This window comes from Quercus robur, chromosome 4, assembly GCF_932294415.1.
Source record: "Quercus robur chromosome 4, dhQueRobu3.1, whole genome shotgun sequence".
Classification (NCBI taxonomy): domain Eukaryota; kingdom Viridiplantae; phylum Streptophyta; class Magnoliopsida; order Fagales; family Fagaceae; genus Quercus; species Quercus robur.
The window spans coordinates 84,366,845-84,377,604 of NC_065537.1; the positions used below are offsets into that span (position 1 = coordinate 84,366,845).

Sequence of the window (10,760 nt, forward strand, 5' to 3'; positions counted from 1 at the left end):
AACGTGCTGTTGGTGAAATTTTTGTTTGTTTCCAGATCTAAATTTAACAGTAAACAAAAAATTCAAAAGTGAATCCAATAACTTCCCAATAGGTCAACCAGTAAAAATTCCGTTAGTACATCAATAAGAATTCTATATGATGGCTGAAAGTCTTGTAATTTAATTGGTACCTCCCTATATGCAAAGAATTCTATATCGTGGGGCAAATTTAGGCCTAAATTTATTAAGCCATGTGATCCGGATGACCAAAAAAGTGCTTTAATTTAATAAAAAAATAATAATCGGTTTACGATTTATATTTTCAAATTTTAATTTGCATATGGATTAGAAAATAGACACTAAAAATACATTTTGTGAAGATTTTAATTCGGGCACATATGCGAGTGTTTAAAAATTCCAATATATGATTAATTTGGTGCATCACGTAATGACTTTTATAATTCCCCAACAGTATATAGCCAGGGAGTTGGGAGCTAAAGAGTGCAGTGCAGCCAAAAGTCATACATTGAAATTCATCATCATCAGTTGTTCTTCTACCTTACGTCTTTAGCCTATTTTTATTGGTACAATAATTCTTTGCTAGTTTTATTTTCCACATGATTTTGGTGGATCGTCTGCCCAAAAGTTAAAGGACTTGGAACACTGAAGGCAAGTTAAAATTCAGTTCATTTTTCTTACTGTGTGAGAGAGAGAGAGAGAGAGAGCAATGCAAGTTAACAATGGTGATATGTAACATATGAAGACAAGTAAATACTATTTTATTGTGCAATGTGCAGGTACAACTAGTCAAATTATCCATTCAAAATAGGCTCTTGAGCTCATATCTCTTAACATTTACATTTTGTCTTTTATTCTAAACCTTAGGGTTAATGGTGACTGATGAGTACGAAACAACCAATTCACTTAAGAACATTATGGACACGTGAAGGAAGAAAAATTGGTGTACTTGCTTCTTTCTAACATTATCATTGGAGCCACGGACAAGTTTGGGATAGCAACAAATTAAATGCATGATAATAACCACCAAGACCTTTAGGAATGCTGGAAGATTGGTAGGGTACAATTACTTTTGGACACAATCAAATGCAGAAATTAACTTATTGAGCATTGAGCAACGTGATCCAGATGACCCAAATACATATATAATTAAGCGTGATGATTACTTGCCTGGTTAACCAAATGACACTTTTAGTTGATTTTTATGTGAAAAAACAATAAACTACGTGCACTGAGAATGAGTAATGTAATTCAACAACTATATAAGTGTGCTCATTATACTTTGGTTGGCCAACACATTCATGGGGAGTTGGAGAAAGTCAGGCATGGAAATTCATTATCATCATCATCGTCTCTTTTGGTATGTGCTGCTTGTTGTGGTCTATTTTTTCTCTTTCACTGAAAGTATAAGTCGGAGAGATTTTCCAGCTGGTTTCATATTTGGAGGGGCCTCAAGTGCTTACCAGGTACATATGTCACTGCAATAACACTAATATTTACATACTTTCTACACTAATTCCCTATGTTCTTATACTAATATTATGCGTTCTCTTCATTTCTATTGGAAGTATGAAGGGGCTGCATATCAACATGGAAAAGGACCTAGCATATGGGACACTTTCACTAGGGAACATCCAGGTCTCTCTCTATCTCTCTCTCTGCATATGGGACACTTTTAATCAACATGAATGTACAAATGTGCAAACAAAGGCAAAACAAGCAGCTACTTGCTAGTTCTCCAAACTAAACTACACTTGCCTCGCTAAGAGAAAGAAAACCATTCACAGCAATTAGTGATTCACTAAGAGTATATTGTTAATGACAACTTACAAGTAAAAGTTATTTGTTAAAAAAAATAATTAGAACTAGCTTTCCCTAGTTAGTGTCAAAGACAGAAATTGGGGTCCTCCAAAGCCTGCATAGTGCTTTGTTTTGGATAAGAATTTTGACTTTTAGGTAAGTAGAGTATCTGCTCCACAGACCAATCCACCTAAAGATAGTACCACTTAACTCATTAGTGAGGATTTTTTTTTTTTTTTTTTTTGAGAAATTTTATGGTGTCATGACAGAAAAAATTGCGGACCATAGCACCGGGGTTATAGCTGAAAATTTTTATTATCGCTTTGAGGTATGGTTCATATGATTGTATTCTATTAGTTTCTTACACACCAAAAAAAAAAATTTGATTCTATCCCTAGCTACCCTTCTACACCCAATATATTGCAGTTGAATTTATGTTTTCTTTCTTTTACTTTTCTTTTTCTTTTTTGCAATAAATTAATAAAAAGACTGGAAAAATGTTTTCAGGAGGACATAGCTCTGATGAAAGATATTGGTTTAGACTTCTTTAGATTCTCCATCTCATGGCCCAGAATACTACCTAGTAAGACCATTGCTCAACCTTTGTTATATTTTGTGCAATTAGGCATAATTTCATAACCTTTTTTTTTCCTTACTAAGAACCTACAAAACATGGCATAATTTCTTTATATGGTATATATTCCAAGTAACAAGTAATCTTATTTATAAAACCTAAGTTTGTCCTCAGAAGGAAAACTCAGTGGGGGAGTGAACCAAGAAGGGGTCACATTCTACAATAACCTCATAAATGAGCTACTGTCTCAAGGTGAAATTTCATTCTCCCTTTCACATGCTACTCATAAAGCTAATCATTCTTTTCTATATCAACATATGCCTCTTCTTAATATTGACTATAGTTAATTTATTAGGTTTAAAACCGTTTATAACTCTATTCCATTGGGATGTTCCACAAGCCCTTGAAGATGAGTATGGTGGATTCTTGAGCCAAAACATAGTGTAAGTTTCAAATTACACATTAAAATCTATTATGCAATTAGTATATACGTAATCTGACTAATTAACAATTAATAATCTTCTATAATTAGGGATGATTATCGCAACTATGTGGACTTTTGTTTCAAAGAATTTGGTGATAGAGTGAAGTATTGGATCACAATTAACGAGCCAAATATATTTACCATTGGGGGGTACGCAGACGGCACCACGGCACCTGGTCGATGTTCAAACTATATCGGAAATTGCACGCGTGGGAACTCCAGAACAGAACCCTATATAGTGGGACATAATTTTCTTCTTTCTCATGCAGCTGCTGTGAAATTGTACAGGGAAAAGTATCAGGTTTGTGCTTTTAACAATTATCAATTTAAAGATGATATACCAACTTATGACTCAATAATATTTAATAATCCATGTTTGTGTGAGAGAGATTGTGTTTAGCAATACAAGGTTGTGCTTTAAATTACAAAGAACACCAACTTGGTAGATTTGTTCTATTAATACCAAGCAAGTCAATATCATATGGGTATTAGCCATACTAGGAAAATTTACTATACTGGCCATTAAATTAATACCGGTACTCCTTCAAAATGTACAATTGGGATATTTCGGGTGTTTTAGCCAGTATTGGCGTTTTGGGCAATACAAAAAAATAATTAAATAATTAAAAACATGTTATTTACACTAATATATTAGTGATTCTCAAAAAAAAAAAAGTATATTGGTTAATATATTTAGGCTTATAAAATATGTGGACATTAAATTTTATGTTGATAAAAATAAAAGTTAATATATTCATACTTAAATAAATACACACACACACACACACATATATATATATATATATGAATGGAAATATATAAATAGTGGTAATCCTGAAACGGTACACCGGTATCATTCTTCTCGCCCAATTGAAACAGCCTCTTGTATGAAAATAATTTCCTTGATTAATGCCTATAAAACTATCCTAATCCTTCCAAAGGAAAAAAGAGATAATCTATTGTACTTCAATATTTATTCTTAGCATGGAAAAAAGAGGGTTCATAATATTGCAAAAGTTACTTTCAAAATAAAAATGTCTTATAATATATTTTGAGAGATTCTACGTCTACAACATTTTTACAACAAATCACAGGTAGTTAGTTGTTATTGGTTCAAATTTCAAACTAACGCTAAGATTACTTTTTTACCCCAACAATAACAACTAGTAACAACTTGCCACTTGGGATTTGTTGTAAAAATGTTGTAGACATATCATTTCTCATATATTTTATTGGAAAGGATAATCTGAATTTGATTTTTGTAGACTTCTCAAATGGGAGAAATTGGCATTACAGTATCAAGTCGTTGGGTGCTGCCCAAATACCAAACAGTTGCTAGCACCAAGGCTGCCTTTAGAGGTCTCGATTTTTTGTTTGGATGGTAAGTTTTATGACTTAATTTTATACAAGATTTATTAATTCCTATAAACAAACACATTTTTCTTCATAGATATTTGCAAAACGCGTGTATTTTTTTGCTTGAAATAAAGGTAGTTAAGACTTAGAAGAAGCATTGCATAAAAAGAACAAAAGCATAATAAGCATAGCCATTATAATTCAAGTGGCTGGATTTGAATTTTGAATACATTGTAATCCCTTCTATTATGGACCTTATGGTCCATCGACTCCATCCATAATTGTTTGGTTTGAGAATAATGCATGGTATGGTATCTTACTAATTAATATTAACAAAATAACCTATAAACTTAGCAACAAAGGTCAATCTATATATTTGCCTTCCTCCGTTTTTTAAACTCTAGTGAGAATGCCAAGGTTAGTCTTCGTTCATATTCTTCGTTCATCACTTTGCAATCGTGCACATTTTTATTTTTATCATGTGTTTTGTGTGTTGGAGAGGGGGGGGGGGGGGGGGGGGGGTGATGAGGAAGTGCCTGCTAACGAGCATGGACGGAATTATCATGATGATATATATGCGTACTAATTCTAGCAATTTTGTTATATAAAATTACATTTTGTTTCCCTTAAATAATATTTTTGATTCTTTTAAGCATAATATTACCCACAAACTTTTTTACAGCATTTTTACAAACTGTTTTGGTAGCAAATTTTTATTGGTTCACATAATGAGTTCACCATTCACATTGTTTTTTTACTTACTAGTAACCACTTATCATAACAGTAATTTATAAAAAAGCTTGTAGCTCTAGCATTTTCCTCATTTTAGTGACCATAAAAAAAATAAAAAAATTATAGATCTAAAATCTAAAACAAAATATACAAGCCCAAAAAAATAACTCAACAACAAAAATTACTAATAGTAAAACTAAAAAAATTAAGCTCAATTAACCAATTTTATCCAAAATAAACAACCATGCCCTTTAAAAAATTCTAAAAAAAAATAATTTTGTTCTTATCCACACACAAAAATTAAGAATAAAAATAAAAAATCTCAGCAGCTAAATAATAGCAAAGTCAAAGGTTGAAATCACTGCATATAGCCAACATTAAAGCCGCTTTTTAACTCAAAGTTCTGGCACCATCCCTACTAACGAGTAGGATTGGGTGATATTTCCAAACAACCAATGAGATCATCGTCCTAACCTAGCTGAGGAGCCCCAACAGTTCGAGAACAATGCCTCACAAGATTCCACTGAGTAAAATCCCTCAATCCGCTCTCCAAGCTTATATAGAAGAAAAAAAATCAAGGACAAGTGGACAACCCAAGCAAGGAAGCTTGGTCACGCCAAGGAAAGGCAACACATGCGAAGGGGACAACCATCACCTATGCATTAATTGCTCCCACCAACCAACAATCTCTCAACATTAAGGGGGTGTTTGGTAGCTTAGTTTGAACACATATTTAAACAACATTACACACTTTTCCATACTTTTTTTCACCCACACGTATATCAAAAACACTCAAACAACATTACTCAAACTCCTCTACCAAACACCCCCTAAATGTCGGGTGACTAGTATAAATAGTGGATGAGCCTATTGCAAACCTATGCCCCCCCCCCCCCCCTCCAAAAAAAAAAAAAAAAAAACCTTGAGAACTAACAGGTGATGGGACTCATGCCCACTACCTCATCCTCTTTTTTTCTTTTTCTTTTTTTTTGGGGGAAGACAACCCATAATGGGTATAAATATCCCCCTTATTCGCACAAGAAAGGACAGCAAAATGAGAAAGAGAAAACTTATATTTGAAAACTTAAAATGGCCAATTGAAATGTAGTTTTACGTAGTATTAGGAAACTTATATTTGATAAGGGAAATTTATTAGAATACGTTTGTTTATATATGAGTGGTGCGGATATAGTTAGGGGTGGTGAAATTTGAAATCTAATATTATTTTCCATGAAAACACCAAAAGTTGCTAACTGAACTGCGAATCTCTTGGCAATTTACCATCTCAAGCTTTTAGATTAAGTAGTTAAGGTCGTGTCTCAATGTATTGTATCACACCCTCATATAGAGACTTGTTATTATTTCTATTATTATTTGTGTAGGTTTGTTGATCCAGTTATATTTGGTGACTATCCTGAGACTATGCGAGCTTTGGTGGGGACTCGACTGCCCATATTTACTGAATCACAATCCAAGATGCTAAAGGGTTCTCTAGATTTTCTTGGAGTAAATTACTACACTGCAAGATATGCAGATGACTCTACTTCTTCTAGTAGCGTCAACCTAAGTTACACAACAGATAGCCACGTAAATCTGACCAGTTAAGCTCAAAATCCATAACTTTGATTTATATTTAGGGTGATGCAAAGAATACATATTACAATTTTTATAAAAATGAATTGTCATTAGTCATCTAAAAGTATTCAAGCATTTATTTTGTTGAATTGGCATAAATCATATCCATTGTCCCCTCAATTTGAAAATCCTTTGTAGTAAAATTTATAGTTGTATTTGCATTTTCCTCGTATTTTTTCCTAACACTCATGTCGTCATTCCATTTGCTGCCACAGCGGAGAAGGATGGCATTCTTATTGGTCAACCAGTATTCTCTCTCTCTCTCTCTCTCTCTCTCTCTCTCTCTCTCTCTCTCTCTCTCATGTTTAAATATAAAGAATATTGTACTTCTTGTATATACTAAAAAAAAAAACTATGTAAATAATGGTTTTGTAGACCGCTGCTGACTGGCTTTTCATTTATCCAAGAGGAATTCGAGAACTTATGCTATACATAAATAAAAAATACAATAATCCGCCTATTTTCATTACCGAAAATGGTAAGAAACAATCTTCATCCTTCTATGCTTTCAGTTTCAGTAGTGTAATTGAAATTTTTATTTGTAACTAAATCAAATATACATATACATTAATACTTTTCAGGAGTTGCTGATAATGGCTCATTGCCGATTCAAGAGGCTCTCAATGATAGCTTAAGGATAAATTACTACCATAGTCATCTATCAAATCTCTTAAAGGCTATAAGGTGAGTTGCTATGCATATAGTATTGGGAATTTTTTCTTTTCTTATATAGGTAGATAGTGGGAGTGAGAGAGGTGTGCTGGTTTACAAACATGTGATACCCTAAGAGGTTGTTTGGATGGGATGAGTTTTGAGTGATATCACTCAATTTTCTGTTTCCATCATCCAAATTGTGTAGGTCCCACGGAGGAGTAGTTGTTTGGATGAGTTTCTAGTCATTGTTTTCATGACTCAGTCACTCAAAAAACCGGATCACAGTCATGGAAAATGAAAACAGGTGAAACCTGTTTTCATAACTCAAAATTTGATTTTCAGTGGCATGTTCATAAATAGGAGGAGATTGTGGGCCCCAAAAGCCAGTCACATCCCACCAGTCACTCTCTCTTTTCTTTTTTCTTTTCTTTTCTCCACTTTTCTTTCTTTCTCTCTTCTTCTTTATCTATTCTTCTTTTTGTTCTTCTTCAGAGCAAAAAGCTCATACTCACCGACCACTCACACGCACAGCGTTCTTTTTGCTTTCTTCCGATTCAGTGTTCTTTCTGTTTTGTTCTTCTCCCACTGGTCACTCACACGCCGACCCAAGCCGAGAAATCATCGGTGTTAATCTTTGATCACATGCTGAAAAGCTCCACCACACGCTCGTTCTCCTCATCGCTGCTATCATAAACGATTCGATTTGGAAGCTCATTCTTCGACCTGGAAGCTCTGTTGTCGGTGCTAGGAATAGCTCCGTTGGAAGCTCATTTTCGATCTAGAAGCTCTTTTTTTTTTTTTTTTTTTTCGTGGTGTATCATAAATAACTATGGATGAAGTTTTGAATTTGGGGTGATGAGTTGCTTTTTTTCGTGGTGTATCATAAATAACTATGGATGAAGTTTTGAATTTGGGGTGATGAGCTGCTTTAGGTGGTGTTAAATTGTTGAGAGTTTTTGTTGTTTGTACTACTTTGGTTAAATTGTGAATGGAGTTTTTGTGGTTAACTGTGACTGTGGTTGTGGCAAAATGAAATGTGCAGTGAAGAAAATGGTGGGAGATGAGGGTTTGGCGGGTAGGCTAACAACAGTCTCTAACCATTGTTGAAGTATGGGTCCCACAAAAAGTAAAAAAAATTGAGTGATGAAAAGTTGAAAATATGTGCCAAATGGGTGGAATCAAGAAATTGGGGTATTTTAAGTGATGAGTGATGGGTGATGGGTGATGAAAACTGAGTGATGAGTGATGAGTGACCATTTTTTTTAAACCAAACAAGCTCTAAATGATGCCATTATGACTGGATGATCACCAAAACCTTAGTGTTAAATATATTATATGTGTGTGAATTAAGGAAAGTACCACCAAAGTCATCTATCAACTCTCCTGAAGGCTATAAGGTGGGTGACTATGCATAAATGTGTGGAGGGATAGTGGAGTTCGAACCACAGGCATGGGGCACCATAAATGATGTTATTACGACAATTGAATTAGCATTTAAACCCTAATGTTGGATATATTATATATGCATGAAATAAGGAAATGCTATAATATGCACAACTTTTTAGATATGGTATCTCTACTAATAACAAGATTTCTCATGACATAATTTTGTCATATTCGTTAGTTACTTACATCACATTGAGCATTAATTAATTTTCTTATATTCCTATTTTATTTTATTTTTATTTTTAACTATGATATGGTCAATTATGATAGTTTTTACCTCAAATCTGATGGTAGGTTCAATCACAAAACTTAATAACTCTTTTCTATTTCTTACTTTTGTAATAATTGTAGACATGCAGTAACAGGGTCACACACGACAATAACTTTATTATATTTGCATATCACATTCAACAGTAACTCGATACTGGATATCATAACTCCAAAAATATCGGAGGAACTATGGACCCACATGAGTTAAAGTTCTGCATAAAATTAAAATTTAAAAAAAAAATGTATAACTTAATTAGAACCAAATCCATATACTATAAACTTTTATTAATGGTTAATTTAGCTATGCAATGATAATATTAACCCTCCAGCTCTCATATTACTCCTATACTCCTACTTTCATCTAAACTATCAGTATACGATTACACTTAATACCTTATAAACTATCAAAACGTATGATTGATCCCTCAAAGTTATAACTTTGTTTCAATGTCCTCTCTACTATCTATTTTGGTATTAAGTATTACAAAATTTCGCACTGAAAACCATATACTCCTCTTTAAAATAGACAACTAAGGGATAAATTGATTTTTCAACGCTGAATTCAGTTAACGTTAATAGGAAAACAAACGAAAAATTGTTAAATATAATGTATTTTTAAATTTGGGGGGGGGGGGGGGGGAGTGTTGATCGTCTGTTTTAATAGCTCATGGGTTAAGTGTAATTGGAGTAATAATTTAGGGTGGAAAATTGTAATATTCTCTCTCTCTCTCTCTCTCTCAAAAACATTAACGATTATGGTCTTGGCAGGGCTGGGGTTGACGTGAGAGGATACTTTGCGTGGTCAGTTCTTGATGACTTTGAGTGGAATTCTGGTTATACTCTTCGATTTGGCATCACTTACATAGATTACAAAAATGGGCTGACAAGATACATGAAATGCTCTGCTCTGTGGTTCAAAAATTTTCTCCAAAAGGAAAATGTCATCAAAAGCGAACCTTTGTTGTACATGAGTAGTAATTGAATTTTGAGCAACTGATTTGTTGTATGTTGAACTAATTGTTTCACTGTATCCTCCAGCATGCACTTATTCTGAAAATCAGTTCTAAATTTCTATGTAGTGTATTACAATAGGGGTCTCCCAGTTTCTTAATTTGGGTCTAAAGATGATAAGGGAACCAATCCGGTATTAATTCTTGTTGCTAAAGATAAGTAAACCTACTTATCTCAAGCAGATTTGAAGTCATTTGAAGATTGAGTTCTTCAATCAGCTTCTTGACTGACCATAATACATAACTAAACTATTTTGGATGCAATCATCATTAACACTTTGTTTTGATACAGAAATTTATCAACACAACTTAAAACATAAATGTCATGAGATTGGGCGATGAAATAATTTTTCTTATTTATCAAAAAATAATAATAATCTATGTTGGGATCCTTTTTGTTGTCACACACATGTTTGGTTTTGATTTGCTAGTACTCTTTCTCCCTAAACTCCTAAGTATTTTGTGCATAGGGAGGTGTCAATTAAATTACAAGACTCTTGATGAATAATAATCCTCAATTAATAATGAGCTATAAATGAGGGAAAGAAAAAATTAGGTGCAATAAGCTAAAAAGACTTGATCGTGTGTCAAGTTATATTTTTTAGGTGCAATAAGCTGACTTGGCACACAATGATTAGAGGGTGTAAAACAAGAGTTTTACATCCAATCTGTATTGAATTTAGTCACTTCTTATTATACTGCTATATTAAGGAAAGACTCAGCTCTAGACCTGTTTAGAACACTGGGTATTAGCATAATTCAAACTTTGGGTAGAGAAGTTTATGGGAGGTTAGGATGATTA

The 10,760-nt window shown here is 33.5% G+C and overlaps 1 protein-coding gene across 4 annotated transcripts; it reads left to right on the top strand.

Annotated features, from left to right (window-relative positions):
• The first annotated feature begins 458 nt into the window (after positions 1-458).
• Positions 459-10,006, top strand: LOC126724091 (beta-glucosidase 17-like). Of its 4 annotated transcripts, XM_050428298.1 has the most exons (13): positions 461-1,463; positions 1,566-1,635; positions 2,067-2,125; positions 2,305-2,380; positions 2,546-2,623; positions 2,727-2,814; positions 2,904-3,156; positions 4,121-4,236; positions 6,326-6,543; positions 6,794-6,825; positions 6,954-7,056; positions 7,160-7,262; positions 9,717-10,006. In XM_050428298.1, exons 1-13 carry the CDS (start codon positions 1,299-1,301, stop codon positions 9,928-9,930), a joined length of 1,575 nt encoding a protein of 524 aa, XP_050284255.1. In that variant the 5' UTR covers positions 461-1,298; the 3' UTR covers positions 9,931-10,006. The 4 variants fall into 4 exon arrangements, with proteins under 4 accessions (XP_050284256.1, XP_050284257.1, XP_050284255.1 ...); XM_050428299.1 differs by lacking the exon at positions 2,067-2,125 and having other exon boundaries at positions 459-1,463; positions 1,573-1,635; XM_050428301.1 differs by lacking the exon at positions 2,067-2,125 and having other exon boundaries at positions 1,411-1,463.
• Positions 10,007-10,760: the final 754 nt, after the last annotated feature.

Bases quoted from the DNA above. Each gene is read 5' to 3' on its own strand.
- LOC126724091 (XM_050428298.1), top strand. From the start codon at position 1,299: ATGGGGAGTTGGAGAAAGTCAGGCATGGAAATTCATTATCATCATCAT. The intron at 2,381-2,545 runs GTAAGACCATTG...GTTTGTCCTCAG, and splicing joins ATGGCCCAGAATACTACCTA to AAGGAAAACTCAGTGGGGGA. The intron at 2,815-2,903 runs GTAAGTTTCAAA...TTCTATAATTAG, and splicing joins TTCTTGAGCCAAAACATAGT to GGATGATTATCGCAACTATG.